Source organism: Parasteatoda tepidariorum, chromosome 1, assembly GCF_982258835.1.
Source record: "Parasteatoda tepidariorum strain Cologne lab strain chromosome 1, Ptep-v5.0, whole genome shotgun sequence".
NCBI classification, from domain to species: domain Eukaryota; kingdom Metazoa; phylum Arthropoda; class Arachnida; order Araneae; family Theridiidae; genus Parasteatoda; species Parasteatoda tepidariorum.
This window is the reverse complement of record NC_141755.1, coordinates 134,070,178-134,097,822: the sequence shown is the minus strand read 5'-3', so window position 1 is coordinate 134,097,822 and position 27,645 is coordinate 134,070,178. Positions and strand designations below refer to the sequence as shown.

Below are 27,645 nucleotides of genomic sequence, written 5' to 3'. Positions count from 1 at the left end.
ATGTGTTAAAAAGCCATAAGCTCATAATTTTGCAGCATAAAGCTAAAAAACTGTTAAGTATAAGCAAGTTCGAATTTTACTAAACTTACTTTAAGCCGTAGTTATGTAATTGAGCTCACAAGCATGCAAAAAATAAGTGAAACAAACACCAGTAAAGTGTTGCATACATTGCAAAAGCGAAATCTTAAAACTACTTTGATTATAAGACTACTTTATTATGGACTTCACAAAAGTCGAAACACGAAGATTTGTTTCAGGGCGGAAAGGATCATTCTGAACATGGGTCGAAGAATTCTTGCCGACAAATGTTGTAAGACTAAGCATTGTACAACTCGTCTGCTTCCTTTTCTCTGAAATTATAACTATTAATTTCTCTTTGTATGTCAATGTTATAAGTTGATTTATAACAGAGCAAATCTTGAACTCCTGTCTATTCTTGATCTGGAGTATATTTTAGAATTTTTAAGCTTTATTCTTGTGAAAAATGAAATCTTGTAGTTAATTTTATGTTTAGTAATTTTTGATCCAAATGGAGTAATGTAAAATATCTAAGAATTATATTGAAATACAGTGGAGCATCGTTTATAGGACGATCACTTATACGATGCTTACATTTATACGACGTTTTAGTGTGGTCTCAAATCATTCCTATTCATTTTAATGTAGAAATATATCGTTTATACGGCGCATAGAATCGGTTATACGTCGATTTTTAGATTTTGTTCACGTTTATTTAATTTTTTATTTTTTCTTGTGTATTTTAAAAAAGGGCGGAATTTGCCAACATGAATGATACAGAAAAGGGTGCTAACAAGAATGCTTGGATGACGACCGTAATTTTTACTAGATGACTGAAAAAACTAGACAATGTTATGAAGAGGCAAAAACGAAACATTTTGCTATTCATCGACCAATGTCCAGCTCACCCATCGATACTAATTATTTTGGAAAATGTAAAAGCTCTCTTTTTTCCTGCAAATTGCACAAGCGCGCTTCAGCCATTAGATTTGGCCGTGATTAGAAATCTAAAATTGCATCATAGAAAGCAGTAAGTTCAATTTGCTATTCAAAGCATTGTAGAGACTAATAGCAAGAAAATATAATTAAAGGTAACATACATTCAAATTGCTCACTGCAATTTTTCTTCTTTGGTTATTTGTTTGTTTTGCTTTGTCTAATTTAGAAATTTATGTAAATCAACACGTTAAACATTAAAATTAACTGAAAACAGAGTTAGTTAAAGTTTTAGAAGTAAAAATCGATTATACGACGTTTTTCGGTGATCCCTTCGGCGTCGTAGAAACGATGCTCCACTGTATCAAATTTGTTTTAATATCAATAGTACTTGAAACTATGGTTACAGCTTTCAGGGGCCTAACTAGGTTTTTCTCTGAGGTACCTATTTTGTGAAAATGTTGACATAATTTGTGAAAATTAAGAATTATTTTAAAAAATTAACACAAAAATGTGGTAAAAATATGGTTTATTATTTCTTACGGGACAAAATATAAAATTTGAAGAAAAAGTATTATAAGACTACCTATTCTCCTAAAATTTAATTTGTGAAGATACCGCTAAACGGTAGTAAATTTGACATGGACAGACCCCTGACTTTATTTTACTCTATTTATTTGTTTCTTACAGATCAAGCTTTTACCAATCCTTTGTTCGATTAGCTATATATTTCACAGTAGTAAAATGTGCTTGATTTTTTTTTCTTCTTTTACTGAGATATATTGTTTTAAATTTTAATAAAATTTTTTCTTTCGTTTAAAAAGATTTTCCAGCAATTGCTCATATTATTCCTCAGTGTTGTGGTTTCTCATTATCCCTTTATTTGCATAAAAAAATCAATATCACTTAATTTGGTTATTGTATTGTGGTAAAAAATAATTAAATTTGATGTTTGGTGAACTATTTTTTTTTAAGAAGAGCTTGCAATTCATAAAAAAAAAGTTTCTGAAGTACAAGTAAAGATTCAGAATGTAATTAATAAACAGAATAAATTTGCTCTCTTGTTGGGTAGATTTTCGTGCTGTAATCTGTGGCAGAATAATCGTCAAGTCTTGGGAACTTCCAGCAGTGGCCTGCGACAAACTTATAAAAACATCACAAAAGGGGATCAACTTGTAAAGTATGACTCGTAGCAATCCCTGGAACATCTACTTGTTTTTTGTTTTGTTTTTTAAATTGCTAGTTTCAAATCTATTTGTCACCTTGTCAATTGTAGTTAGCACAACAGATCATGATACAGAAATATCCACCTTTTGTTTTTATTGAAAAGACTTTTCCTTTCATTCAAATGCAGTAAAGCAAATTTTAAGTGGTGATATTTTTAATTAAATATATGTTGGGAAGAAAAGGGTAAGATCTGATAGTGGGGTTAGACCCGGTAGCTTGATTGTATTGAAATTCTGTTTTCTAATGAACAAACTCTGAGTTACACTTTATTAAGTAAGAAGAAGAACCTACCATTTTTTTTGTGTTGTTGATTAATTCAAGTTATCTTGGTAAATAAGTTTGTTTTATTTTGGACTTACATTGTTAGAATCTATTGAAAAATTTTATTTATTCAAATATATTTTCTGGTTTTTCATTCTCCAAAATTCTTTTTAATTTTTGAGTGTATACTAAGTCATGCACAGTAAATTATAAATAAACATCTCTCAGAGGCATAAGTAAGCAATTGCTTTTTCATCTGTTGCTACAAGAAAGAAAAATTAAAATTCAAACTTTTGCCAGTTAAAATAGTTTCCTCGAAAAAATAAAGGAAGATTCTGCCTGACTAAGGATTTCATAATTAATGTTATGAAAATACTAGAATTTTTTTCTTAGTTTAATCAAAAGCTTTCTTTTTATAATATTTATTTAATTTTTTGCATCAGAAATGGTGCCAAATCAAATTAACTAGTAGGTGAAGGTCCTATCAATTGGTTGTTGCTTAAGAAAAAAGTTACATGTTTTTTAAAATATTTTTTCACTTTATTTTTGTTTGCTATGTTGAATAGTTCTGATAATAGTAGTATGATAATAATAAAGAGCAATTATGATGCTACAGAAACAGAAATTCAAAAATAGAAACTGATTTTATTTTATGTAAAAAAGTTTTATTAAATGTTACTAAAAAATTATACATATTAAAAAGATTATTTCTTCTAGTTTAAGTTGTGATTTTTTTAAAAAGGAAATCCAAATGATTTAAATATGATTTTAGTAGCAATTTAGATCAAGCTGATTCAAATCGGTTTATTATTGTAACACATTGTTCAAAAATTGATGTACATTTTTGTTTAATATAGGAGTGTTTCCTTACTTTGAGTGGCCCACAAGGTGTCGGAGAGACTGCAACAGTCAAAGCTTATGTAAATCTCTTGATAGTATTAAGTTATTTGCTTGGTCAAATAAGCATCAAGAAAATGCTAAACACAAATAATGGTAAAATCTTTTTTTTCTTTCCTGAGTTTTGTATTTAAAAATATTTTATGTGCATAAAATTGTTAAAATATTAGGTATGCAATTTGTTCTGTGTTTCTCATGTTTAACTTGACTTCTTTATTTTTAAAAATCCACTATCAAATTAGATTTTAAAATAAATGATAAAAAAATCATTATTTGAAAGGCTTAATTTGATTTAAATTAGTTAATTTATTTTAAATTTACCAATTGAAAATCCAGTACAATTTATAAATATTTTTCAATAACAAAACTAAAGCTTCTGAATATTATGGTTAATGTTATCATACAATTATTAAAAACAAATCTCTAAATAAATAAAATTATAATTTTCTTTCAAGCTGAACAATATGCAGCTTAACGAAAATGTGAGCTTAATATAACATATTTTTATAATATTTTTAAATTTCAATGGTGTCCATTGAAACATTTGTTAATAGTTGGCAAGATTTTCTAGTTCTGAATAATTAAAAATTTTAAGTTCAATAAAAAGGTGTTAAAATGAATTATGGATTTCAGATATTACTTATTAAAATGATGTGTTATAAATACAAAATAATAAATTTGTTTTTCAATATTTTTTAACCATGTTAAACTTAATTTTAAAATTTATTTCAATTTAATTTCAAAGATTTATTTTCATGTTAAGTGAAAGAAATGTTGAATCAATCTTTTTATAGAATAATTTTCGGTTTTAAAAATGTAGAAAAGCTTAAGTTACTGACTTTATTTATTTAATTTAATGCAGGGAATTATCTTCCGCATAGCAGTAGCCTTTTTAAAAACTTGTGATCTCAGTAAAACTTTTAATTCATTCTTTCAAACAAAAAAGGTAAGAAGAAAGAAAAATGAAATTAATATATTGCTGTACATTTTATTTTAATTGTGTTAATCTATGTCATAAGAGTATTGCAAATAAACATATGCATTTATTCACATTACAAAGACAAGAATTAAATTTCATAAACACATATAAAAATAATTTTTCACTGCAGCAAAGTCACTCAAAGAATAAAAATGTTGAGAAAACATTACTGTCTCTTTAATTGTTTAATAAATAATTAAAACAATTTCTTTTCATTTTGCAAAAGTTTTTTTTATTAATTCTTTAACTTAAGTGAAACCGTCTAGTTTGATGCTATACGCTGAAATTATGTGGCTAAATTAAATTACATTAAGGAAAATTTAAGTATAAGCACATAGAACGTGGAGATGATGATGAGGAGCAGATATATTTCAATTGACTAAATTCTTGAAAGTGTTGATTCGTTTTCGGCGATATCGGATGCTTAACCTGAGACTTTTCTTCCTATTTTAATTAATGAATTTTTTTCTTTAGAAATGTATCATGAAGTAATTTTATTATTTTAGAATTCTTCTTTGCAAGCACTGACAAATAGTGTGCATAAATAATTACAGTAACCATATTTTATAAATACTATATAGCAGAAAAAGGAATTAAAAATTATAAATTTAAAAATAATTTCTAACTATAGCAAAATTCCTATTTACTCAAAGAATAATATTGAGAATAAATATAAGTCTTAATGTATATTTAATATATAGAAAAAAAAGAAGAAAAAACGCACTGCATTAGTAAATATTTACTTAAAGAAAATACTTCAACTCTAGTTCAGAAAAAAAGAGCTGAAATGTATTACATTACCTTTTGATTTTTGAACATTAGTGCATAGATTGAAACGATGGTCGATAGAAATATTTTAATGAACTAGATTTATGAAAACACTGATTTTTTTCATGCAATACCAAATTATAAAATCATCCACACTATATCTAAATGTATACTACCTCTATCCAATGTGCAACTGATTTTAATTAAGTAATTAAGCTGCAATGGAGCATTATTTTAACTGAAGAAATGAAATTAAACAAAATTTTCTATGAATTTTAACACCACTGATTTTAGAGAATAGGAGAAGTTGATTCTCTGTAAAGAGCTGAATAACCATTTCTTCAGTTATTTTAGTGATAAACAAACAGTTTGAAGTTTTGAAATCCTTCTTCCATTTTGCACACACTGTCAACACCATAAATTTAATTCTTAGAATTTTTACTAATAATGTACAAAGAATTTTCGAACGATATAAGTGATATCAAAATTAAAAGAGCATTAAAATATCCTTAGCGGATGGAGGAGGCATGTTTCTATTCAGCAAATGTGACGTCATAACCAATCAAGGATTGTTTTTGATTGCATCATTTACGGAGATCTTTTTGAAAAATTAATAATATTTAATAATTAAACAAATAAGCATTTGAGGAAAAAACAATTATATTTTCGGATTCAGGAGAGAATTTCCAATCAGTTAGAACTGAAAATAATATACTGTAATTGTCCATTATGTATTTATTCAAACTAGGATTCTTATATAAAAATTTTATATATTTGTCTGTATATGACTTGGTTAACATCTTTTATACCTTTAAAAAATTAAATAGTATTTCTTTTCTACATTTTGTATAAATGTTAAATATATTTTAAAATCTCTCTTCTAGGTATGTTCTGCTTTGGAGATCAGATAACCACTAGGGAAACTCAAGCTCAGTCCTTATGTCTATTTCTCTTACAATCTTCGAAATATTTTTGCATTCAAATGGTAAAAGAATGATACTTATTGAGTTGAGACTTTTTTTATTTCAATTATTTAATTATCAAACAATGACATTTAAAAGAGTGGGAACTGGGAATTTTTTTTAAAATTAAATTTCTGTATTAGTTTTTTTTAAAAATGCTTTTTAATATCTCAGCCTTTTGTTGGGACTTTTTTTATTATAAGGAAATTAATTTTTCTATGGATTGCTGTCTTTTCTTTCAAGATGCTTCATAGTGATCTGGTGTACTTCTTAAAAAATTTATTTAGAGAATGATGAAGATAATTTAATTCATTTACTGTTTTATGTAAAATGATAAAATATTGTTAAACGCAAATAAGAGTTAAATTTTTTAGTAAGTTAATTGCCCATTCAAAATATTTCCTTGAATATAGACTATTATTATTATTTTCAATTACCTCTTCTTTTTTTTTACTTCTTATAATAAAAATAGTAACTAAATGTTAATTGTTTTAAAATAAATCATTTTTTTTTCTTCGCACTTTTTGTCACTTTTTTTCCCCTTTAAAGCACAATTCTACGAAATGTATTACGTTGAAGCAAGGAACACAAATAATTGTTCGTGGGTGCAAGAACACGCATTTTTTTTTTCACCTTCAAGTTTGACTTAAAACTGTTTTAAACTTTACTTATCAGTGAGATTGTAATAATAATTTAAAAATTGAAGGTAAGGTGACCTCCCTTTTTCCTGAAGTTGCAATACACCATAAAAGATTATCATTAGTGTCCACTCGAATGGTACGGAAGTTTCTAAAATTGTAACGAAAAATTAAAAGAAAAAGTATGATTGAAAAATTTAAAGAATTCACCTATGACTGGTTGACCAAAAGTGGCTTATAGCGTTTTCAATTTAGCCCCTGAACTGTCTTAAATAAAATATACTAAGAAAATAAACATACCAGAAAAAATATTTTCCAGCTGTACTCATCATTTACTTATATATTTTATAATTTTTCTCACATTATTGGATTGCAGCAATTTTGTTTTCAAAGTCTTGTTTATTATGATAGAAATGATTTCAAAAGTTGAAAAACATATAAAAATAATTATAAGTGAGATCATCACATTCATCTCATACTGATTATTAATAATTTTCAATTTTTGATTAACAGTTTGAAGCAAATGAAAATTTTAATTTCCTGTTTTTTTTTCTTTTTTTCCTACTTTTGCACTCCTATGAATTTGTTATAATTGTTTCTTTATCTACAATTCAAAAAAGGTTTTTCATCCATAGTACTTGAAAATTTATTTCTTTTAAAGTAAATTTTTCTTATAAATGTTATCGATGGTCGCTTGTAACAAGCAGTTATATAAAACAGTTTATCGTGTAAGCATTTTTATATTGTTCTTACTCAAAAAAGTATCAAGTTTAATACTTTTCTTCTAATAAAAATACTTTGATCTCTTAATTAATTCATTTGTATTGAAAAACAAGTTCAATAATAAGTTTTAAGTAAGTTCAATTGTAAGAATATATTTTTTTAGAAATCTCATAACTTTGAATTTTGACATGCAAATTTTTTCCAGCATTCCTTCCTTTTTTTATTTTTATTTATTTTTAAATATAAAAATATTTCTGAACAGTTTTTTTTATAAGTTGATTTATTTAAAGTTGATATTTTTCTAGTTGATTTATTTAAAGCTTATGTAAAAAAGTGTTTGCTTGGAAACTATTGAGTTCCTAATTAAATCATGTTCATAGTTTAATAATATGTTTCAGTTAAATATTATTGTGCATTGTTAATTTTATTTATATATTTTTCTCTTTCAATTGTGCGCCAAATACTTTTTAATTTTTTTTTTCCTCCATCAGGAGTTTCCAAATGTGAATAAGAGATCCAATCCTGCTTCATTGCATTCTAAGGTATGTTTGTTTTTTATGCATTTGTTTTTACTTTATATTGAAAAATTCATGAATAAAATATTTTTCTTTGGAATTTTATTTAGTTCTTCGAACAACTTTGTCTCCCTAACTCAGAATAATTTTGACAATTTCTTTTCACTGCCAACTATATTTAGCCCATTTTTACTGCTGCTTCCTTGTTACATAACAAAAACTTTAACAAATATTGGAACCCTACTAAACTCAAAATTAACTTATTATTCGGATACTAGGTTGATATGATTTAAATCACTTGATTTAAGTCATGTTTTGAATTAACTATAGATATATTTTTTAATGAAAATCACTGTTTTAAACTAAATGATTTTTTAAATAAGTTATTAAGTCAAAATATTTTGTAATTATAATCTTTAAGGTGTGATTTTTTAGTCTGATTTTATTGATAATAAAGGTTTTATCCAAAAAATATAAATTATTATGTTTCTAAATGGACAAGTAAATAAATTAAACTAGAGACTAATTTTTCTTTTGCTGTATGTAAAACAATTAGCTAGGAATTTAACATATTTTAATAATACCCATTTAATTTAATGTTTATTTAAATACTTTAAGTGTTCTTAAAACAAATTAAATATGTCATTAGCATTGAACAATATTAATGAAAGACAGCACATAAAAATCTTCAATAATTTTTTTTTCTTTAATGTGTTCTGATTTAAGCTGTTTTACTCTTCACTGGGTATCTAACTGTTCAATTGCCTTCCTGTAATTAAAATTTTAGATGTTTAGCTTGTAATAATGAAAAAAAAAATTTTTTTTTAAAATATTTTAGTTAGAAATATTAACAATTTTATCTTTATTATTGAAATTGTACTTTTAAGTCATGATATATTGTTAATGTATTTTATTAGATAATTTGGCTAGTATATATAAAAAAATTTGATTTATATAAAAAAATTTCAATTTAAATGAAAATTCGTCTTTAAAAAAAGTTTTGCCAGCTCCTTTAGGTAACATCAAGTAATATACATTTACTTAATAAAAAATACGGAAGATATCTAAGATTTTTTTTCAACCCGGCAAACATTTTGTTACCACTCGGCCACAAGTTTTTATAAAACTAAAGCATTGTATACAATTTAAAGAATGGCAGCTCTGTATTTTTTTTTTTAATAACGGCAGGCACTGAACTTTTGTTCTTCGCCTTAGAAGATGCCGGAAGTGTTGCTCATTTATCGTTACCCAGTGGGCACCTGTGAACCAAAGTCACAGAGGCGAGCAACATTACCCACGCCACACTGACACAAAAACTCGTTCATAGGGTAGGCCATGTTCATACATTCACACATCAGAAGGCAACACAGATAGAGAGAAACATTCATGCCCAGAGCGGGATTCGAACCCGCAGCCATTGGCTTCACAGTCACGCACGCTAACCACTCGGCCAGCTGGCCGGCGACAACTCTGTATCAAATATTTTACCCAGGGTCCAGTTTTGTTCCTCTTATGCCCATAATTTCATGAAAGTAAAAGAAATAAAAATCCCCTGAATATAAGTAAGTAAAAACTCAACTAAAAATATGGTATCGAGGCTATATTTTACCATAGCATTTCCATATTAATTTCATTAATAAACAATCATTCTTTTACAAAATAGTAACTCTTCATAACTACTTTACTGACTCAGGCTGACAAACAGCACTCAACTGCATTATTTAATACTAAAAACAACTTATATTCAAATTCTCTTTCTTAAATGTAATAATGCTAACAATAATACTTTCTCCAATCAAAAAGCATTACTCAAAACTCCATCTAAAAACTAAACTTTAATGATTAAATCTCTTCAGAACATGTTACAAGCAATACAAAACATCGATGAAACCTTAATTGCATAAATAATATTCTTATTACCACCTTCATTATTTTTTCCCTGTTGCTCAATCACAAATCTGTCAAATTCATCACCACAATGCCAAATATCCACTTCTAATGCAGCCTTGCCTCTCTGAATATCTTCCTCTTCTCACCTTATCCTTCATTTCTTTTTTTCCATCTTTGCAAAATGCTTAAAATATCAGATCAGTCATCGCCAGATTTGGTAAGAATTAAAAATTTCTCAAAGAGAGCTGCAAAGCTAAAAAAAAGCTGTTTTGAGTTAATTTAATTTTTTATGATGTTTTTTTTTATTCTATTCCAGATATTATTTTTAATCTTATTCTGGTTATCTATTAACCAAAAATTTAATTGTTTCCTTAACAATTCTTTGAATATATTTTTATAAGTGGATACATGAGAGGTTGTATGAATGGATCCGCCTTATAAACAGGTGTGACGTATGGGTGTGGCAGAAGTCGAATTCTTGGCTGTAGATGGCCCACTGAAAAACAAGAACAATTACATCACCGAGTGCCTTAATGGCACACAACAACATGGGATTTTTAAAAAAAATTACAATGAGAACTAATAAGAAGTGAATAATTCATTTGTTTTACCAGCATTAAATTTTTTTAATGCATATATGAGCCTTTAATTGCTCAAACTGTCAGTATTGTATCATGAAAATGATTTGTCATCTCCCACTGTTACATCTGATTTCCAATTGGTGCTAGTGTTACCATTTTCCCACGTGATGTCATCTTTTATGTCATACAATGCATTTGTTATGTGAGATTTGCTTAAGACAATGTATTATAGTCTAATTGTAAGCTTTTTCCCACTTAACAAGTACCCATTCTGATTTTTTGACTCACAAATTTTTGTGCCTTCTGCTTAGAGTAGAATATATAGGTACTTAACTATAAAATCAACACTCAAAATGGTGACCTGTCCTGCTTGGTCTAAATGAAATTGCACTTCTGAACAAGAAGTTGCTGCATCATAAATATATAGAATTACAGCAAATATTTACTCATAAATGTAGAACTTATTTTGACAAAAATATTATTATTCTATCTACTGTATGCTAAATTTTTAATTTAACTTTTAAGCATATGTTATTATGCTGATTATAATATATTTCTGCTGCATAACGTATGTTCAGAAAGCTCTTAAGTCTGAGCAAAAATAAAGTCAAGAAGAATGCATGATTTATCTCCAAAATAAGTACAACACTTTTTAAAAAGATTAAGTACAATTTTTAAACAAGAAAAATATGATTCATGAAAGAAATGTACTAATGTTATTAATGTATCGCACGCTGAAGACTTCGCATAAGAATGCGTTACACATTTTTAATTCTTAATAATGAAGAGTAACTGATATTCCACCATCCTTTTTACCATAGATTACGTCTAGGTTAAGAAATGATGGTACTTTCATGTAGAATTCAAGATGCTCTATGTTCATTGAGCATTAACCTCAAAAGAATAGGTGGACTTCCATGAAACTTTTGCTATCCATTGAATTTTTGCCTGTGAAAAAATTTTTGTTTTGAAAAAGATCAAAAATACTTAACTCCTGTTTTTGATGTGATTTTCTTACATAAAATTAAACAAAAATTTCAAGATATATTGGAATGAGCAATTCAATATTTATCAAAAGTAAGGTTAACTTTCATATTGGAAATATTCCTAAATGTTGCATATATATGAAAACATCTAATATTTTTATTGTATTTGAAAATATTATTCTTACTACTACTGAGCGCTTTCATGTTTTCCTTATTTTTAAACCAAATGTTTGAAAGAGCGAAAAATTTTAACACCTGTATTTGATGTAATTTTCATATAAAAAATTAATCAAATATTATATTGGAATCAACAGTTCAATTCAGATTTTCTAACACACATTAAAGTAACATTGTGTCTATGAAATCGATGTATTGGTCGCACTAATGACTGTATTTAATAATTATTGCCTTAATTCAATTACTGGTGTTTTCTAATCTTGTGTTGTATTGTTTTAGGAGGTGTTTGATAAGACATCTATTTCTGCAGAATCTTTAATTTTTTTTGAAAGAGAATTTCTTCCCTTTATTGAAGCTAACTTTGAATGTGCACTTAGGTTAAGTGATGCTGATTACGTGAGTCCTCTATGGATTGTATGTATAACTTTCTTTTTTGAAACTGCTAATAATATAATTAAAAATTTTGAGAAATAGTGATCAAAGCTCTTTTTCTTATGTATCTTTCAGTTCAAAAATTTTTGAGAGAGGGAACAATAACCCCCAAAATAATTCTCTTCTTAAAGCCAAACACTCTGTTTTTGTTTTGCTAAAATTTCAATCGAGTGCCCATTGGATTTTCCAAACTTTATTCTACCAAATGTTACTCAATTAGAAAGTAATGCAAGAATTTCAATACCCAAAAGTTCTATGATCGAGGAGTTTTTTCAATGTTGTATTTTCATTAAAGAAACCATTTCACAGAAACTTTCTCGTCAAATTCTTGTTTCTTAATCAATTTGTTTCCTGTTAAAAAATTTTTGCGACTGAAAGTCATGTGACATTTAATTTATTTGCACTACTCCACTCCCTAATTTTTGAATCACTTGTTTCAGTTAAAAAAAATTTCTGTGCTATTTAATTTAGTTAAGGAAAATCTCTGAGCAGCATAATAAGGAGTTTTTGAAGTCATGTATTCGTATATCTGAAGCTATGCATTACATTTTTCTTCCTTTTTGAAAAATTTCAAATTGGTCATTTAATTTAATTGTTATTGACAAAATGATTCAAAATGTTTTTGTATTTTTAACTTTATAAAATTCTCCAAAAATTTGTTGGTTATAACTTAATAATAATAGATTTTATATTGCACTCTTTTTCTAAAAGCTTTTGTACTCCCATTCAAAGAAATCTGTAAATTATTTTTTCTTAGCAAACAAACTAATCATAAATTTTTTTACAATTGCTAACAGCAATGTTTGTAAACCAATTGTTGCATTAATACTATTTTTCTCTATTTTATTTTACCTTTTATAACATATTTTAAATTAGAAAAAAGTTTCTTTAATAAACTAACTATATATTAATTAATTTTACTGTTTTGTCGGTAAATATTTGATTTCTGATTCAAAATTCGAATTGTATAGTTATCACAATATCGGAAGTTTGTAAATGTTGCTTGCATTCCAGAGATGATATTTCCAAAACTATTCCTATTACCCTAAAAAGCAGACAAAGACTAAAGAATGTATAGGAAACATATTACATGATGTATAAACATAAAATATAAATTTCTTTTTATTCATACGTGTTTAGTAGGAAGAAGGAAAATGAAATCTGGTGTTTTAGTTTTGCACTGTATAAGAGTCTAGTTGTTAAAACAAAAACAATTAACCATGCTAACCTAAAAACCCATGTGTTTAGTTAAGAATTCTTTAAATATTTTAAATTCAAATAAGAAAAGAAAAACAAATAGGTATAAAATTTAAAGAATTTTATCTATTTTTTTTCTCTATAGAGTATACAACAAAAAATTATACAATTTTGCATTTGTGACATTTATTTTTGTAAACTGAATCTCCTAAAATAATAATGCTAATTCAAGACAACATTATTTAAAAATTTGACTTGAGATATTGGTTTAAAGAAAATATGATATTAATGAATATTTCAGAAAGGATATTTAATAATAAAAATATATTCGGATGGAATATGGATTATTTTAAAAACAAAGCAAAAGTTTATTTTAAGGAAATCAATCATCAAAAAGTAACAAAAACTTTATCCCGCAAAAGTCATTGTACACTTTCAAAAAAATCTCCGCTTATTAGAAAATATTCTCATTTTCGTTAAATTAACATTTAATTGAGTTTCCTTTCATAATACCTACATTTCCTACAATAGCTTTCATAAGTTTGTAAATAAATGTAACTAGTTTTTTTTTCCTTGGCGAAATTCAAGCAGAATATTTTTTATTAAATTTTACAGAAACTTTTACAACACTCAATTGTGAATTTATGAATTTTTCCACAAATTTTGTAATTTTAATCTTTGATACGAAGTCCTTTTAAGCATTTTATCATATATTACAGTGCAATAGCACACAATAAACTAATTTAACAATATTCATTACTGATTCATTATGATGGCAAATAATCAACTTTCAAATTTGGTTTATTGTTTTACTACGGCCACGAGCCGTTTTTAAATGATAAAATAAAATGTTATGGAATTAGCAAGCAAGAGTTAAAATATAATTTTGCTATCATAAGTTTGGGAGAAAATTACAATTAAATAAGTGATAAATAATTAAGTAAGAAAATTAAAGCAATTGACGATAATTTGAATTCTAAAATCCGAAAACATTTAAGTGTACGATGACTTTCGTGGGGTAAAATTTTTGTTACAATTTGATTATTGATATCTTAACAATGAACTTTTGCTTTGATTTACTAAGTATTGAACTAATATATTACATACAGTTTTGCTAAGAATAGATTATACATCTTATTATCATGTACCCATTTTGAAATATTCATTTTAATTAATGAATTTTTATTTCCTATTTCAATAAAAGTTATAAAAAGTGAATGAACACTTTTGGGAGCCACTGTAACTATAAAAACTTATTGATATATAATCACCTGGAACGTTTTTCCTTTGCTTAATGAAAATATATTAAACAATACTTATCCAAGGTTTTATTGGTTATTCTGTTTTTGCCCTTTAATAGATACACTTTGAGCAAAAACTACTTAAAATAGCACATTAAAAACATTTTTATTCATTGAAAGCAATATAATCTACAAGCTAAACCTATTATTTTCTCCACATGTCATCATTTTTTAAGAATTAATGTTGTACCAAAACATTAAAAAATAAAATAAAAAAACAAAATCTTGCCAAATTGTTAAAATGAATTATATTTACAAGATAATATGTTAAAAAAGTAACATTTTGAGTAAAATATTTTATAATATCAATACTTTTCTAGTACACATCCTACACTTTATAAGAAGGAAAGAAAAATACAGACCTGGAAATATTAAGATTTTTACCTAGAATAATCAGGGAAATTCGAAATCTGATTAGAGTGGCCACCATGATATATATATATATATATAGATGGAATAAAGAATAATAGGAATAACTCAATTTAAATTATTATTTTTTATTTAATATTATTATATTCTTACTTTTATTTGTTAATTTTTGGCTTTTTTTTAAAAATTAATTTATAATTTTTTTGTTACCTCCTGACTAACCTTAAATAGCTTTTTGTTCAATAATCTGATTTCTCTGATCTAGGTGCTAATCTTAAAGATTCAAAAATTATGATTTCAAAAATGTTGATTAAGTAGCACTAACTATTGGTCAAGTTACTAAAAAAGTATTTTCTCTTAACTAGCAGACCTTACTTTTAATGATTTAGAGTTCTTGACCATCAAAATATGAACAAAAATTATAGAATTTGTTTCTTTAAATAAAAATTTAATGTATACAATTAATGTTCCTTATTCAATTTTAATAAGGTTTGAAAAAAAATAAAATTGTATGCTATACAAATTTTCACAGCATTTTATAAACTATGTATTTAAACTGTTCAAAATTTGAGCGAAAATGGTTGATTAATTTGAGTTATGACACATGAGAAAAAACCATATTTTTAGAAATCTATTATTTAAAAACTATTTGATCAATTTCGTTCAAATTTCGTATTGTGTCATTTAAAATTTGATAGTTTAAAATAATGCATTTTTTTGCCATAAAATTTTGAAAAAATTGACACGCAATTAATAAAATAACAAAAGGTTATTAAAAATTATTTTTTTACATAGAATTTGTTGAATAAAATAAATTTTAATTTATGTTCAGAAAGTTTTATATTTTTTTCTTTAAAGAATTCTGCTCACCTGGCTGAACTGTCAGGACCATAATTTCTGAATTGTGGCTACTCCAATGTTTTGATATACAAAATCCTAAATTTAAAAAAAAAAGAAAAAACAGAATACTTTATATAGAACAGAGTTTTATTTTTTTTTCTTCCTATTTCGGAATGAATTATGTTTATTGTGTTTGTTAGAAACTCTAATAAGAAATAAATCTTTTTACAAGGCCTAGGAGCCCACAATTAGCCATGCTAGTAGATTTCTCCTTCTCAGCTCGACTGTCTCCTGGTCAAAAGGACGATGCACGTCCAGTGTCTTCGAGACTGCGAGCTCGCAATCCCTCTGTGTCTTATCAATACCGAGCACAGGGATTTGTTTTGATTAGAAATGAATAAAATAGTCCTTAAGACTCCAAAAATTAGTAGTAGAAACTCTCATAAGATGCATCTATTTAAAGCACCCAAAATAATGAAATTCCAAAATATCAGAAATGTGTTTTAAATTGCTACAAAATAAACATTTCTTAATAATTGTGGTAAATCCTTTTTTAGCTGATATTTTTTATAAATTTGTGAAATTTTTTCCAAATCATATTAAAAGAGAAATTGGTTGTAAAAGTTTAAAATAAAAAAACACAAAAGATCGGATATTGATTATTCTAAGTAGTTTAAAGTTATTGTTCTTCATACTTCTAAAGTTTAAAGCTGTTTCTTCAAACAAACTTCAAAAGTGCAAAACTGTGCTGTTCTATATTGTTCCTAACATTCAATCATACACTGTAATTAATTAACAACATTATGGTTCTTTTATATTATTTCAAGTTTTGAAAAATTATTTTATTTTAACTGGTCTTTTTTAGTGGCATAAAAACTCTGATTACATTAAAAATAGTCTCACCAAAATGCATCTTCATTTGAATCACTTTTTTGTATAATTGTAGTAAAAAAATAACGGATATAATCTCCTCTGACCAAGAACATATTAATGCATGACAGGGTTTGCCAAGAAGGCCCACTTTGAAAAAACCCGCCCAGGTTTTATTGGGTGGGTCCACCTTGAAAAAACCCACTTGGAACGATAAGTGGGTTTTTTCAACAAAAAAAATTTTTTTTTTTTTTTATTAAAACTTAATGATGCACATTTAATCCTATATAATTTATTGTGCAGAATTAATTTGTCAAATAGAGTTGCATGTTTTATATGATTAAGTTATTAATATTTGTAAAGTAAAGGAAACACTTGAATCTATAATTTTATAGTACTATTGAAAACTTTAAGTGGGTTTTTTCAAAGAAATATTTTAATGAAATTAAATCAAATAGAAATTTAAATAATATAGTCTGAAAAGATCAATTTTTCAAATTTAGTTGAATTCTTTATATATTAATAAATAGGTTATTATTATTAATTCCTATGTTTAAAAAATTGGAGGAAAATTTTTTATTTTTTTGAGTAAGTGATACATTAACAAATTTAAACAGTTTTATTTTTCTGGCTTCAAAAAATAAGCTAAAACTTTTTATAAGAGAACTTTTTAAAATTATTTATCTAAAAATGAAATCATTTTCCTAGGATTAATTATTTGAAAAAAATGGGACAAGTAACTGATAATTATACATAATTTTAATTTCACTTTCTATTAATCTTATTATAAAAACATGGAAGTCTGTTAAATATTTATTTCAGTTTTTTATTAAAGTCAGATGAAACTTTAGTTTTTACTGATTATAAATATTTACTGATTATAATTTTATAATAGGTAATATGTATATATATGTGTTTAATAAATATAGTAAATAAATGTGTGTGAAATAAAAAAGGATAATAAACTTTTTCCTTTTTTATTTCTGCATTTATCTTTTATAAAGTTGAGTTAAAAATTGTGAAACTTTATGTACTTAACAATAAAGAAGATTCAAATATGTATTAGTGATAATGCATTATTTAAGCATAATATAAAATACATATGACAAAATTAAAATAATTTTTTGGATTTATTTCTATTTTTAAGCTTATACTACACTTTTTAATAAAAATATTTACGCAGTAAGACTTAAAGCTTATGAGCACTAAATGAAAGAACCCAATTTGGGTTTTTCAAATAAAACCCAATTCCCCCCCGAGTTTTTTCAATAAAACCCAGGCAATTTGAGTTTTTTCTAATATACCCGGTTTTTTTCAAACCCTGCATGATCTTTCACAACAACTTTTTTGCCCCCCTTATTTTAAGAAAAAATATTTAACCATTAAAAGCTTTCAACTTATCTTGCTGGTTGGTAATTAATGTATTCATAAGAATGTATCAAATCTGAAGTTAATAGAAAGAGTGGCGAAACATGCCTGTGTGAATTCTTGACCAAGTATTACATAATGATCTCATTGCATTTTATAGTATTTTCTGACATTAATGTTTCTTTAAAGTTATCCTGGTCTTCTAATTTCCTATCTATATGCAGTAAACAGAATATAATAATTTCTGATTTGTCTGGTAGATTCTTTATCATAAATTTCTGTCAGTCAACAGTCTATTTGAGCGGGACTTTTTTTTCAAGAACCTCAAGCATTATTGAAAATTACTTAGTTGAAAATAGATTTTAAGAAAAAGAAATTCTACTGTTTACACCTTATGATCACAGTTAATAGAGCCACTTTTCATATACAGTCCTTAAAATTTAATTTATACTTTCAATAATTCCTAGTTTAGAATCTTTTATTCAACATTCTGGCTTGTTTTATGCCACATTCCTTAAAATGGCTGATTATCTTGTGATAGGCCAGACAATTGATTATTACTAAGTTAGATTTGGTCTGTAGAAAATTTGAGAAAAAAATAAAGTAAAAAATACACTTACATATATTTTTCTTGGAATTTTTTTTCTAGCGGAATTAATAAAAAAAATGTAAGTTTTTTTTTCTGTTGTCATAATTTTAAATATAATAATAACAATGCAAGTTTATATATAACAATAATAAGTATTTTCTTTAATGTATGTTTTTATCCTCCTATTAGGTCATACCGATATGAATTCCCACTCTTGTATATCTGGTAAACTAATTAACCAAGGCGGTATACATGGAAGAATTTCAGCAACTGGAAGAGTAAGATTCTTAAAATGACCCTTTTTTTATAAATGTTTTTTATCAATCTGATACTATGTCAGTGTGCTATGTCTAACAGATCGCACATATTGTGGTAAGCATGATTCAGAAATAATACAGTAAAACCTCGCTACAACAATATTATGGGAAACGAATAAATATATTGTTGTAGAGGGATGTTATATCGAGGGCCTTCATACTTTAGGGACACAATTAGATTTTTTTTTAGTTAAATGTTATGTATGTATTAACTGTAAATACGCTTATATATTATGTTAAAAAAAATTTGAAGATTGTTAATTATGGATAAAAATATTAAAAACAATTGAAATAAATCCAGAAAATAGGATCATAAGCATACCTGAAAGCCGTTTTCATTGAAAATCATCTGATATTTTTGTTTGTATATTAATTTTTTTGACTGTTAAGTCAACCAACAAAGTATGCATTCGTTCCAAAGCATGAAAAGGATTTTCGTTTGTGAATCGTGATCCACCCACCTTCTACAGAAAAAAAATTCTCTTTCAGGTGTTAATGTGATGCTTGCTGTCATTTGTGATTCATGATCAGCTTTTAACATAAAGGAAATTAAATCAGATCATCTGTGACTCCTTAAGGAGATGAGGGAGCCAATTCTAAGAATGGAACTTCTTGGGGTGGTCAGCAGTGAGTCTTCGTTTGTCAGAAAAGGTGGAAAAAATGGCAAAAGATGATGAAATGAGATTCTTTTACATTATTTGAAAACCAATAATAAATGGAGAAATATGGTTGAAATTTAGAAAAAAATTTTTTTTGCAGCAGTCTATTGCTTCAGAGAATATCGTAATATAGAGAGGAACATAACATTAATTCATATGCAAGTTTGTCGGGATCACGAAATATCAACGTAATAAATGGAGTTATTGTTCTATTGTCTATGTTCTATTATTAGGGAGCTATTGTTGGATATTGCAGTAGCGAGAGTTCATTGTATTAAAAAAAAACCTGGTCAATGAAAGAAAATTATATTTCTGAAAAAATGTTCATAGTGAAATTTAAAACATTTATTAAAATGAAATGTCGAAAGCAATTTTTCCGAACAGAATCAAACCATTGCAAAGAAAATGAAACACACAAAAATAAATTTAAGCTAATAAGCTTAAGAATAAATATAATTATTAGGGCTGTGAATAAGTAACATTTGGCTACATCTTTACTCGAATTTCTCGTGTGTATCTTCTGACTTATTTTAGAGAAACATAATGAGAAATTTCTGAAAAAGACATGTTACTTTCTAAGCAAGAAGCTTATAGATCCCCTATAAGCTGCCGTAGATTTGATGTCACATTTCCAAATGTTATCATGAACGAGGATAAATTTAAAATTATCTTTACTTTTATGTTATATTAAATTTGGTGTATATGTGTTTGCTTTTAATCATTTTTTAACTTTGTTTTTGGTAAGTGTATTAGAAATTTTAAAAGTTATTCAGAATTACAATTTTTCTAAATTTTCAAGCAAATAAAATTGGTAACTATTTTATAAAATGTAGCAAATAGTAATTTATTTTCAATTTCTGAAATTGTTTCCAAGCTTTTTTTTTTATCTAACTGTTTAAGTTAACAGCTGCCTAGTTAACAAATGGTTACAATTTATCTAAACATTATGTAGCTGAAATTTTACCATTAAATTTTTATATTTTTTTAGTATAGTATCATTATTTTTAGTTTACAATTTAACTTTTTTCTTTTTAAAATTTTAGCATTTTGCTTTTTCACACAGAAAACTGATTATTACTACTTTATCGAATAAACAATAGCCGTATTTTTATCGTTTTTGTATTCTTATTAATATTTTGTATTTCGATTTCACTTTTTTTAGTAAAGTATAGGGATGTATTTTTCTTTTTTATTTCTTTTTCACCTTCTATTTGTTCATTGATATGCGAATACTATGCATTTCCCACTCAAAACTCAAAGAGAAAACAAATTCAGCAAGCCCTTTCTTTATGTTTGCTTGACAGCAGCTTATTGTCAGAAAACAGATTCTTTCCGACACATAGTAGGAAATAAAAACATTTGTCCCTTCCCTGCACCCTCTCGACCTAAAGATTTACTCAAAGTGACGAACCTCTTATTCAACTTCAAAAATTTACATTCCGTCAATCGTTCTAGTTCTAAATGATAAGAAAACTGATCAAAATTTTTATAACTGATTAATTATAAAGCTAAAAGGTTTTGTTTGCAAGTGCAATATTTGTGTATAGAGATTTTAATTCATCATGTTATTGTGTGAAGGATGATGCAAAAATGTGATTCTCAACCTTTTATTTTTATTTGAAAATGAACAATATAAAAGTTACGTGGATAAAATATTTATATCTATAATTATCTAGGGTAACTTGAACAGGGTTGCCACTCTACAGGGAGAACAGGGAAAACTTGAAAATGCAGGGAATTTCGTTTCTTATTTTCTTTTTAAAAAATAGTGACCTCTCAATGCATAATCTATGGTATATTTAAGGATGATGTTTCAGCTACATTAAACTATTTATTTACTATAGCATTAAGTGTATTCAGCTGTTCCAGCAATTTAAATTAATATAGTTAGCTCACACAGGAACACAGAAATTGTTGTGTTTCTTCTTAATATATTGTGTATAATATGTACAGGGAATTTTTTTTTCTCCAGATTTGAGTGGCAACCCTGTTAAAATGATATTATGAAAGGACAGTCTAATGTAGTGATTTGAAAAAGGATTTTGGCACCTTCAATACCTCTTCAACTAAACGCTTTGAAAGTGGTCCCTAAATTTCAAATATGATATCATTATTTAAGTTTTTAATCTGTGCTGTTATAATTTTTTTTAATGCATTGATAGAAAGAATCATTATCAAATTAAGAATAGGATGTCATATAGAAACTATACATTTTATTGTTCAAAGAATATTTATGGCTTATAAGTTGAAAAGGCTTGGAGCCATGCTCTTTAGGCTTTGGTTTACTAGAATTAAATGTGTTTTTTTTGTTTGTTTTTATTTTTACAAATAATTTGAAAGTAATAATAAAAAAGTGTACTCAATTATGATTGTTTGCATTTTCAGGGTGCGTATCACAGACTGAACAATTTTGTGAATGAGGCAAGTTCTATGAGTATGATTGGAACATCACCTGGATGGGGTGGAAAAACATTCATCGTTCAAGTTTGTTTCATTTTTTTAATCAATATTTTCTTCTTACTGAATATATATATAGTAAATACATTGCTCTAGTTAAAATTTATACACAATTCAGTATGTTTTTTAAGCAACTCATTCATATCACTACTTTTGATTCTTATTAATATTATACAGAATTGTTCACTAAATTAACCAGGCAAGGTACTTTATTGTGAATGGCCAATAAGTTTTAGCTGCTTTGTAAAAGGACAGCAGCTTTGTAAATCTTTTTGTATTTTAAAATAATTTTTATGCTGTCATCAAATATATCACTCTGTGCAAAATTTCAAATAAGTTGTTAAAGTAATCATATAGTTGGAATGGTGAATTGGCAAATTGGAGTTTAGTTTGATGCTCATAATGTTCACTGCTAGTTGTTATGTCATTTTATTACATAATAATTGTTATGTCAATATACTTATTCTTTGATTTAAAAAGAGAAAAAAAATAGTTTTATACTTCATCACCTTGTACTGCACTCTTTCCTAATTCATAATGTAAAATCAAAGTTCAAGCTTATATTATCTTTCTAGAGGAGTAACATACCTTTTGTATAACTCATTAAGTGTTAATTAAGGAGAAAGATAGGGGAGAGTGGCTCACATTGGGACACTTTTTTATTTTATTTTAATTAATTATTGTCAAAATTTTACCAGGTATTCGTGAAACATTTGAAATCATTTTTAACTAGGTTTTGATTTTGTATCTGTCATAGAAAAAATTTTAAAAATGTTTAGTTACCTTGTTATTTGTCCCAAGGTGTACCTCCTAGTAGGGTACCTTAGGACAGTTAAAAAGATGCGAAAAATTAAGTAGAAATTTTCTAAAAATGGTATAACTAAATAAATTTAAATTTTTTAATTTTGTTAATAAAGTTTTATTTTGTTAGTTTCGACTTCTTTTATGCAAATCCAGTTGTTCAGAATCAAATAGCAAACCTGAAGAATGTTCAAAGCTTTGCTCTGCTTAAATTTTAACAAAATGTCATTTAAATCTACTTTTAGCTGCCCTTAAAGCTGCTTTTTTTATTGGGTGTTTGTAAAAAGTGCTTAATTTTCCCTTTTGAAAAAGAAATTTTTTTCTTTACTATGCTGATTTTCGCCATGTATTATGCGAAAGCGTGATTTTCTCATTGTTTTATTCAAAGTTTTCCCAAATCATTGAACCACAATCTATTTCGGTGTGCTCGAAAGCACCAATCATTTTACATATTTGATTAAATACTTGCGAGTGCTCTTGTACGTCTACTCAGCTGAGTTTCAATGAGATTATTGCACTCTTATGTGCAACTCTGCTGCATTTTGCAAATTATTCTCAGCTTCAGTCCTCATTTCCACCCTCTGATATCGAATCAAAAAATCTCTTGATCATTTTATAATGTCTAATGTAATCAAGAAAAGAGTTCATTGTCAGAGGCTAGTTATTTTATCGCGATCATTTAAAGTCTTTGAAAATTATTTTGCATTTTGTTAATGTATATATTGCTTAAAAATATTTTTAAACGCTTAAAAGGTGCTTATTTTTTGTTAAAAGATTTGGCTACGTACCCTGTGTGAAAAGTTTCATATTCAGGGGTGGTTGTGTTCCTGAAAAAATCCTGATATCCGGATCTTTCAAAGTTTCCGGAAATCTGAAGTCCAGATGTTTCAAGAAATCATCGATCACATATATTTGTAAAAATTCTTGTATATTTTACTTAAAAATATTAGAACTAGAATTTATACTTGGCATGTCTTTCATTTGTAAATATTTTTTCTGGTAGATTGATAAATGTGATTAGAGATAAAAGTAAATTTGCACATAATTATTCATTTAAATTATGCTGCATTTAGAATGTCATGTTTTGAAAATTTTAATTCTTTAAATTTATAAAGATCTTAATTTTTTGAATGATTTTACTCAGTGGCCCCCAATCACCCCTGTATATTATATCTTGTCCAGGTTTCCTCATTTTTCTTGCACATGATACTTGCATATTAAATGGTGTTTTGGTAAAAAGACAACACCAATTTTAAATAGGTATTGGTGCCTGAAATATCTTTGTACTGAATTGATTAGATATAAATAATAAATTTAGTAGATATAAATCATATGAATAGATATATATAATACATTTATTATTTTTTTAGGTGTCTTGGATTAGGTTGAAAGATTTTCATCTGTTGACTGTTGGAGAGTATACTTACGAAAGTGACACTCGATACCAAAGTGTCTACCTGCAAATAAGTTATAATTGGGCACTCCAAATTAAATATCCACAAGTGTCAGGTCAGCTCCTTCCCACCCAAGAGTATTGTACATGGCTACCATAAACATGCTACCATGTTTATTTGACATAGATTTCATGTTTGTAATGTTTTTAACCAGTTATTCAAGAAGAATGAAGTTTTATCATCTTTGTTAATATGAAGCTGTAATGTTGTTGTAGCAATACTTCACAAATAAGGATAAATCATAATTGGTTGTTGTAAATTGTTTCTATAGATAAGGGTGCAGATGACTTACTTGACACAACAGAATTTAAGGAAAATTGAAATATTTTTTAAATAATCCATTTTATGTATGAATAAACCTCGTGATCTTGTATTTTGCGTGACTCGTAAAAAAAAGTCTACTTTCGTTATTAATTTTGAGTTTTATAAAAATTTCAAAAAATTTCTTTATTTCATTTGATTCCAAAAGAACTTAAAATACAAGCCTGTTAAAAGTAACCATTTAATATTATAGTAATCATTTATATTGTATAAAAGTTATCATTTATATAAAAATGATCACTTATAAAATAATGATTATTAATCATATTATTATTATTATAATCACATTATATTATACATTATTATTACGAAAGTAATCATGTATTTGTCATCGTATTTTTCAGTTTGCTTTAGTTCAACTTTCTTTACTTTTCTGATTATTTTTTCCCTTTCTATTCTTTAATTAAATTACTTATTAAAGTTTTGAATTTCTGAATGTTTAAAGACACTGAAGCATATCACAAAGAATTTAATTTTACATGCCTGATTTTTGCAATGTACTGCCCTTTATGAATCTGCACATTTTCGAGGAGTATGTTTAAATTAAATCGTTGACTTACTTGCAATTTCAGTCTTGTATACTTTTGTTGATTTGTTTTGTCATAAATTTGGTATATTGAGTAAGAAACTAAACTTATTATGGAATTATTATAGCTTTTGAAATTTTATTCTCCTGTGTTTTGTGTTTAAATATTTTTTTTTCTTTTCTTTCTTTTCTTTTTTTTTTTTTTACAAATTTATTTTAACTCATGCAAATAAGGGAAAAAATTGAAATGTTGCTGTTTGATTGAAATATATTTTTAACCTATATAAAATATTTATTAAAGAATTGTATCCAGAAACAATAATCTGGTCTCGTAACCAATTTGCTCAGTTGTATTAATTTAAATTAATGCTTTTTTCTTTAATTTAAAAAAAAAATAAAGTATGGTTTTGCTTTATTTTATAAAGATGAGGTTTTTTATTGATCTCTTTTTTTTTATTGAAAGGGTTTTTTAATATATTGCAGGATTCATGAAGTCTTATTTCTAGAGACCTTTTTATTATGAAGTCTTTTTATGAAAATAATTTTTTGCAAATTGCAGTTAAACATGTCATTGATAAAAATGATCTATCTAAAGTCAATGTTTAATAACTCAAGTCTAAAATGACCAATAAAAACAAATTGGTCTTTCAGAAGGTTTGGGCTTTCAAGCATTAATTTTTCATTTTTATTTATTTTTCTTCACAGGGAATTGATTCTTCAGAGATGCAAAAAAATTCTCAAAACAAAAATATTTTTTTTTGTTTAAAATTGCCCTTAATATTATCCTTTTTTTTAAAGTTACTATGGCTTTTTCAAAATATTTTTAGAAAGTAAAGTTAATATATCGTTAAAAGTCTTTTGCTAATAATTTGAATTTATACAATTCATGAATAAACTATCGTATGTGCTAAAAAATAATCAAAATTTATTGAAATAGTAATAATTTATGAAACTAAATTTAAGTTGCATTTCATAAACTTAGGAAATCCTAAGAAATTATCAAATTGACTTGTAAAGTTATTTGTTATGTTGAACATAACAGAAAATGTTCTATTGACAATGTTACTATTGATTTTTTTTTCTTTGCAGGGAACTAAATATTGAATTGCGAATAAAAACAAATTTGTAATAAGACAAGAGATATTGCTTAACGATATTGCTAATACTTTTCAAAAGATGATCATTTAAGTTTTCTAATCAATCATCAAAGTTAAGTAGGTGTTTTAAATTCAAATGATACAGCAAAATTGTTCCAATAAATATTTATTGGCAGAATGTGGACGAAACATGTGATTTAATTGTCTGATGCGTTTACAGTCTTTGGATATTAAATTAAATGTGTGTTGCACAGTACACAGAGAAATCTAAATTTTTTTCTGCTAAATTATTTTCAATTTTTTCTCATATTGTGTAAATGTTTTATTTTTATAATGCTTTTGGCTTAAATTTAAATGAGGTAAAATAAACACCCTATTGTAATAACTTATAGGATTAGCACTGTATTTGATTATGGCACTTATGTTCAGGGGACTGTTATTTTTTTCCCCTACAAAAACAAAACTCCAAAGGCATGCCAAAAGAATGACCTATTTTAGAATTGTCAGTAACAGTAAATAATTCTAACATGTATTAAATGGAGTCCTTTTAACGATGTCGCAATTCAATAGTTTTACGCAATGTCTTTATTTAGTTGTGTTTTTTTTCCACTCTCAAAATTTGTTGAAACATCAAATAAAAAAAGTCATTTTTTTCTGACAAAATATTGCAATATATAGATAAAATATAGTTTAGAATTGTTGAAAAGTCGGAGAATTTTATTTTTGAAATGTCATGAACTCTATGATAAAACAAGTTTGAAAAAAACAAAGGTTTAAAAAAGCATTTGCTCTAAAGTTAACGCCTTTACTCACCTCTGAAAAAAAAAATTTAAAATAAGTTTTGCATGTTGGTTTATAAATTATTTTGCACTAGCAGTTTACTAACAATGTAAAATATAAAAGCTGAATTAATCATATTTTTCATTGAAAAGGCATATTAACAAAATCCACAAAGGATTTATGCATTATCAAGGCTTCATGCATCTGACATAGCAATCAGATTGTTAAATGAAATAATTGATATGAACAAAAGGTTCAATTTTAGTACAAGTTTTTTCCCCCCATCATTTCTATAGTGTTTCTAGTTTAAAGAAGATATAATATTTATGAAAAGTTCCATTTATCTCTGTTGATGTTGTGTCGTAATATTATGTACCGTAGTTGATAATAAATTCTATTTCCCTTTAATGTAATAAAGTACGATTTCAGTTCATTGTTCTTATACAGAAAGGTGCAATAAAAGTTGTTATTGTAAGTACTTGCCTCATTATTTTTCTTTACTAGTTGCGCTCACTCTGCTCAGCTACTTACACAGCAATGTTCAATCTGTTGTGTGTTAAATCCTCTTGGTGATTGTGGGGGATCATGCCTGTCCTCTCATCCAGCAGGTGATGTCATAACAATAGATGTGTCAAAGGGGGAATGAAGTGCAGACTATTGAATTTGAAGTAATGTCCCTCACCAAACATGTGGGGACTGAAACAGTTAT

The 27,645-nt window shown here is 26.4% G+C and overlaps 1 protein-coding gene across 5 annotated transcripts; it reads left to right on the top strand.

Moving 5' to 3' along the window:
• Positions 1–31: 31 nt before the first annotated feature.
• Positions 32–27,411, top strand: LOC147817009 (uncharacterized). Of its 5 annotated transcripts, none has more exons than XM_087153591.1 (8): positions 32–1,109; positions 3,300–3,435; positions 5,971–6,071; positions 7,901–7,951; positions 11,838–11,976; positions 18,714–18,802; positions 21,886–21,984; positions 24,129–27,411. In XM_087153591.1, exons 2-8 carry the CDS (start codon positions 3,417–3,419, stop codon positions 24,309–24,311), a joined length of 681 nt encoding a protein of 226 aa, XP_087009717.1. In that variant the 5' UTR covers positions 32–1,109; positions 3,300–3,416; the 3' UTR covers positions 24,312–27,411. The 5 variants fall into 5 exon arrangements, with proteins under 5 accessions (XP_087009717.1, XP_087009715.1, XP_087009727.1 ...); XM_087153589.1 differs by having other exon boundaries at positions 36–310; XM_087153601.1 differs by having other exon boundaries at positions 360–378.
• The last annotated feature ends 234 nt before the right edge of the window (positions 27,412–27,645 follow it).

What these genes read in the sequence shown, in the direction of transcription:
- LOC147817009 (XM_087153580.1), top strand. Translation starts at nt 1,306, where the DNA reads ATGCTCCACTGTATCAAATTTGTTTTAATATCAATAGTACTTGAAACT. An exon ending in AATATTTTTGCATTCAAATG is followed by an intron (nt 6,072 to 7,900) that starts GTAAAAGAATGA and finishes TTCCTCCATCAG; the next exon opens with GAGTTTCCAAATGTGAATAA. An exon ending in GAAAAACATTCATCGTTCAA is followed by an intron (nt 21,985 to 24,128) that starts GTTTGTTTCATT and finishes TTATTTTTTTAG; the next exon opens with GTGTCTTGGATTAGGTTGAA.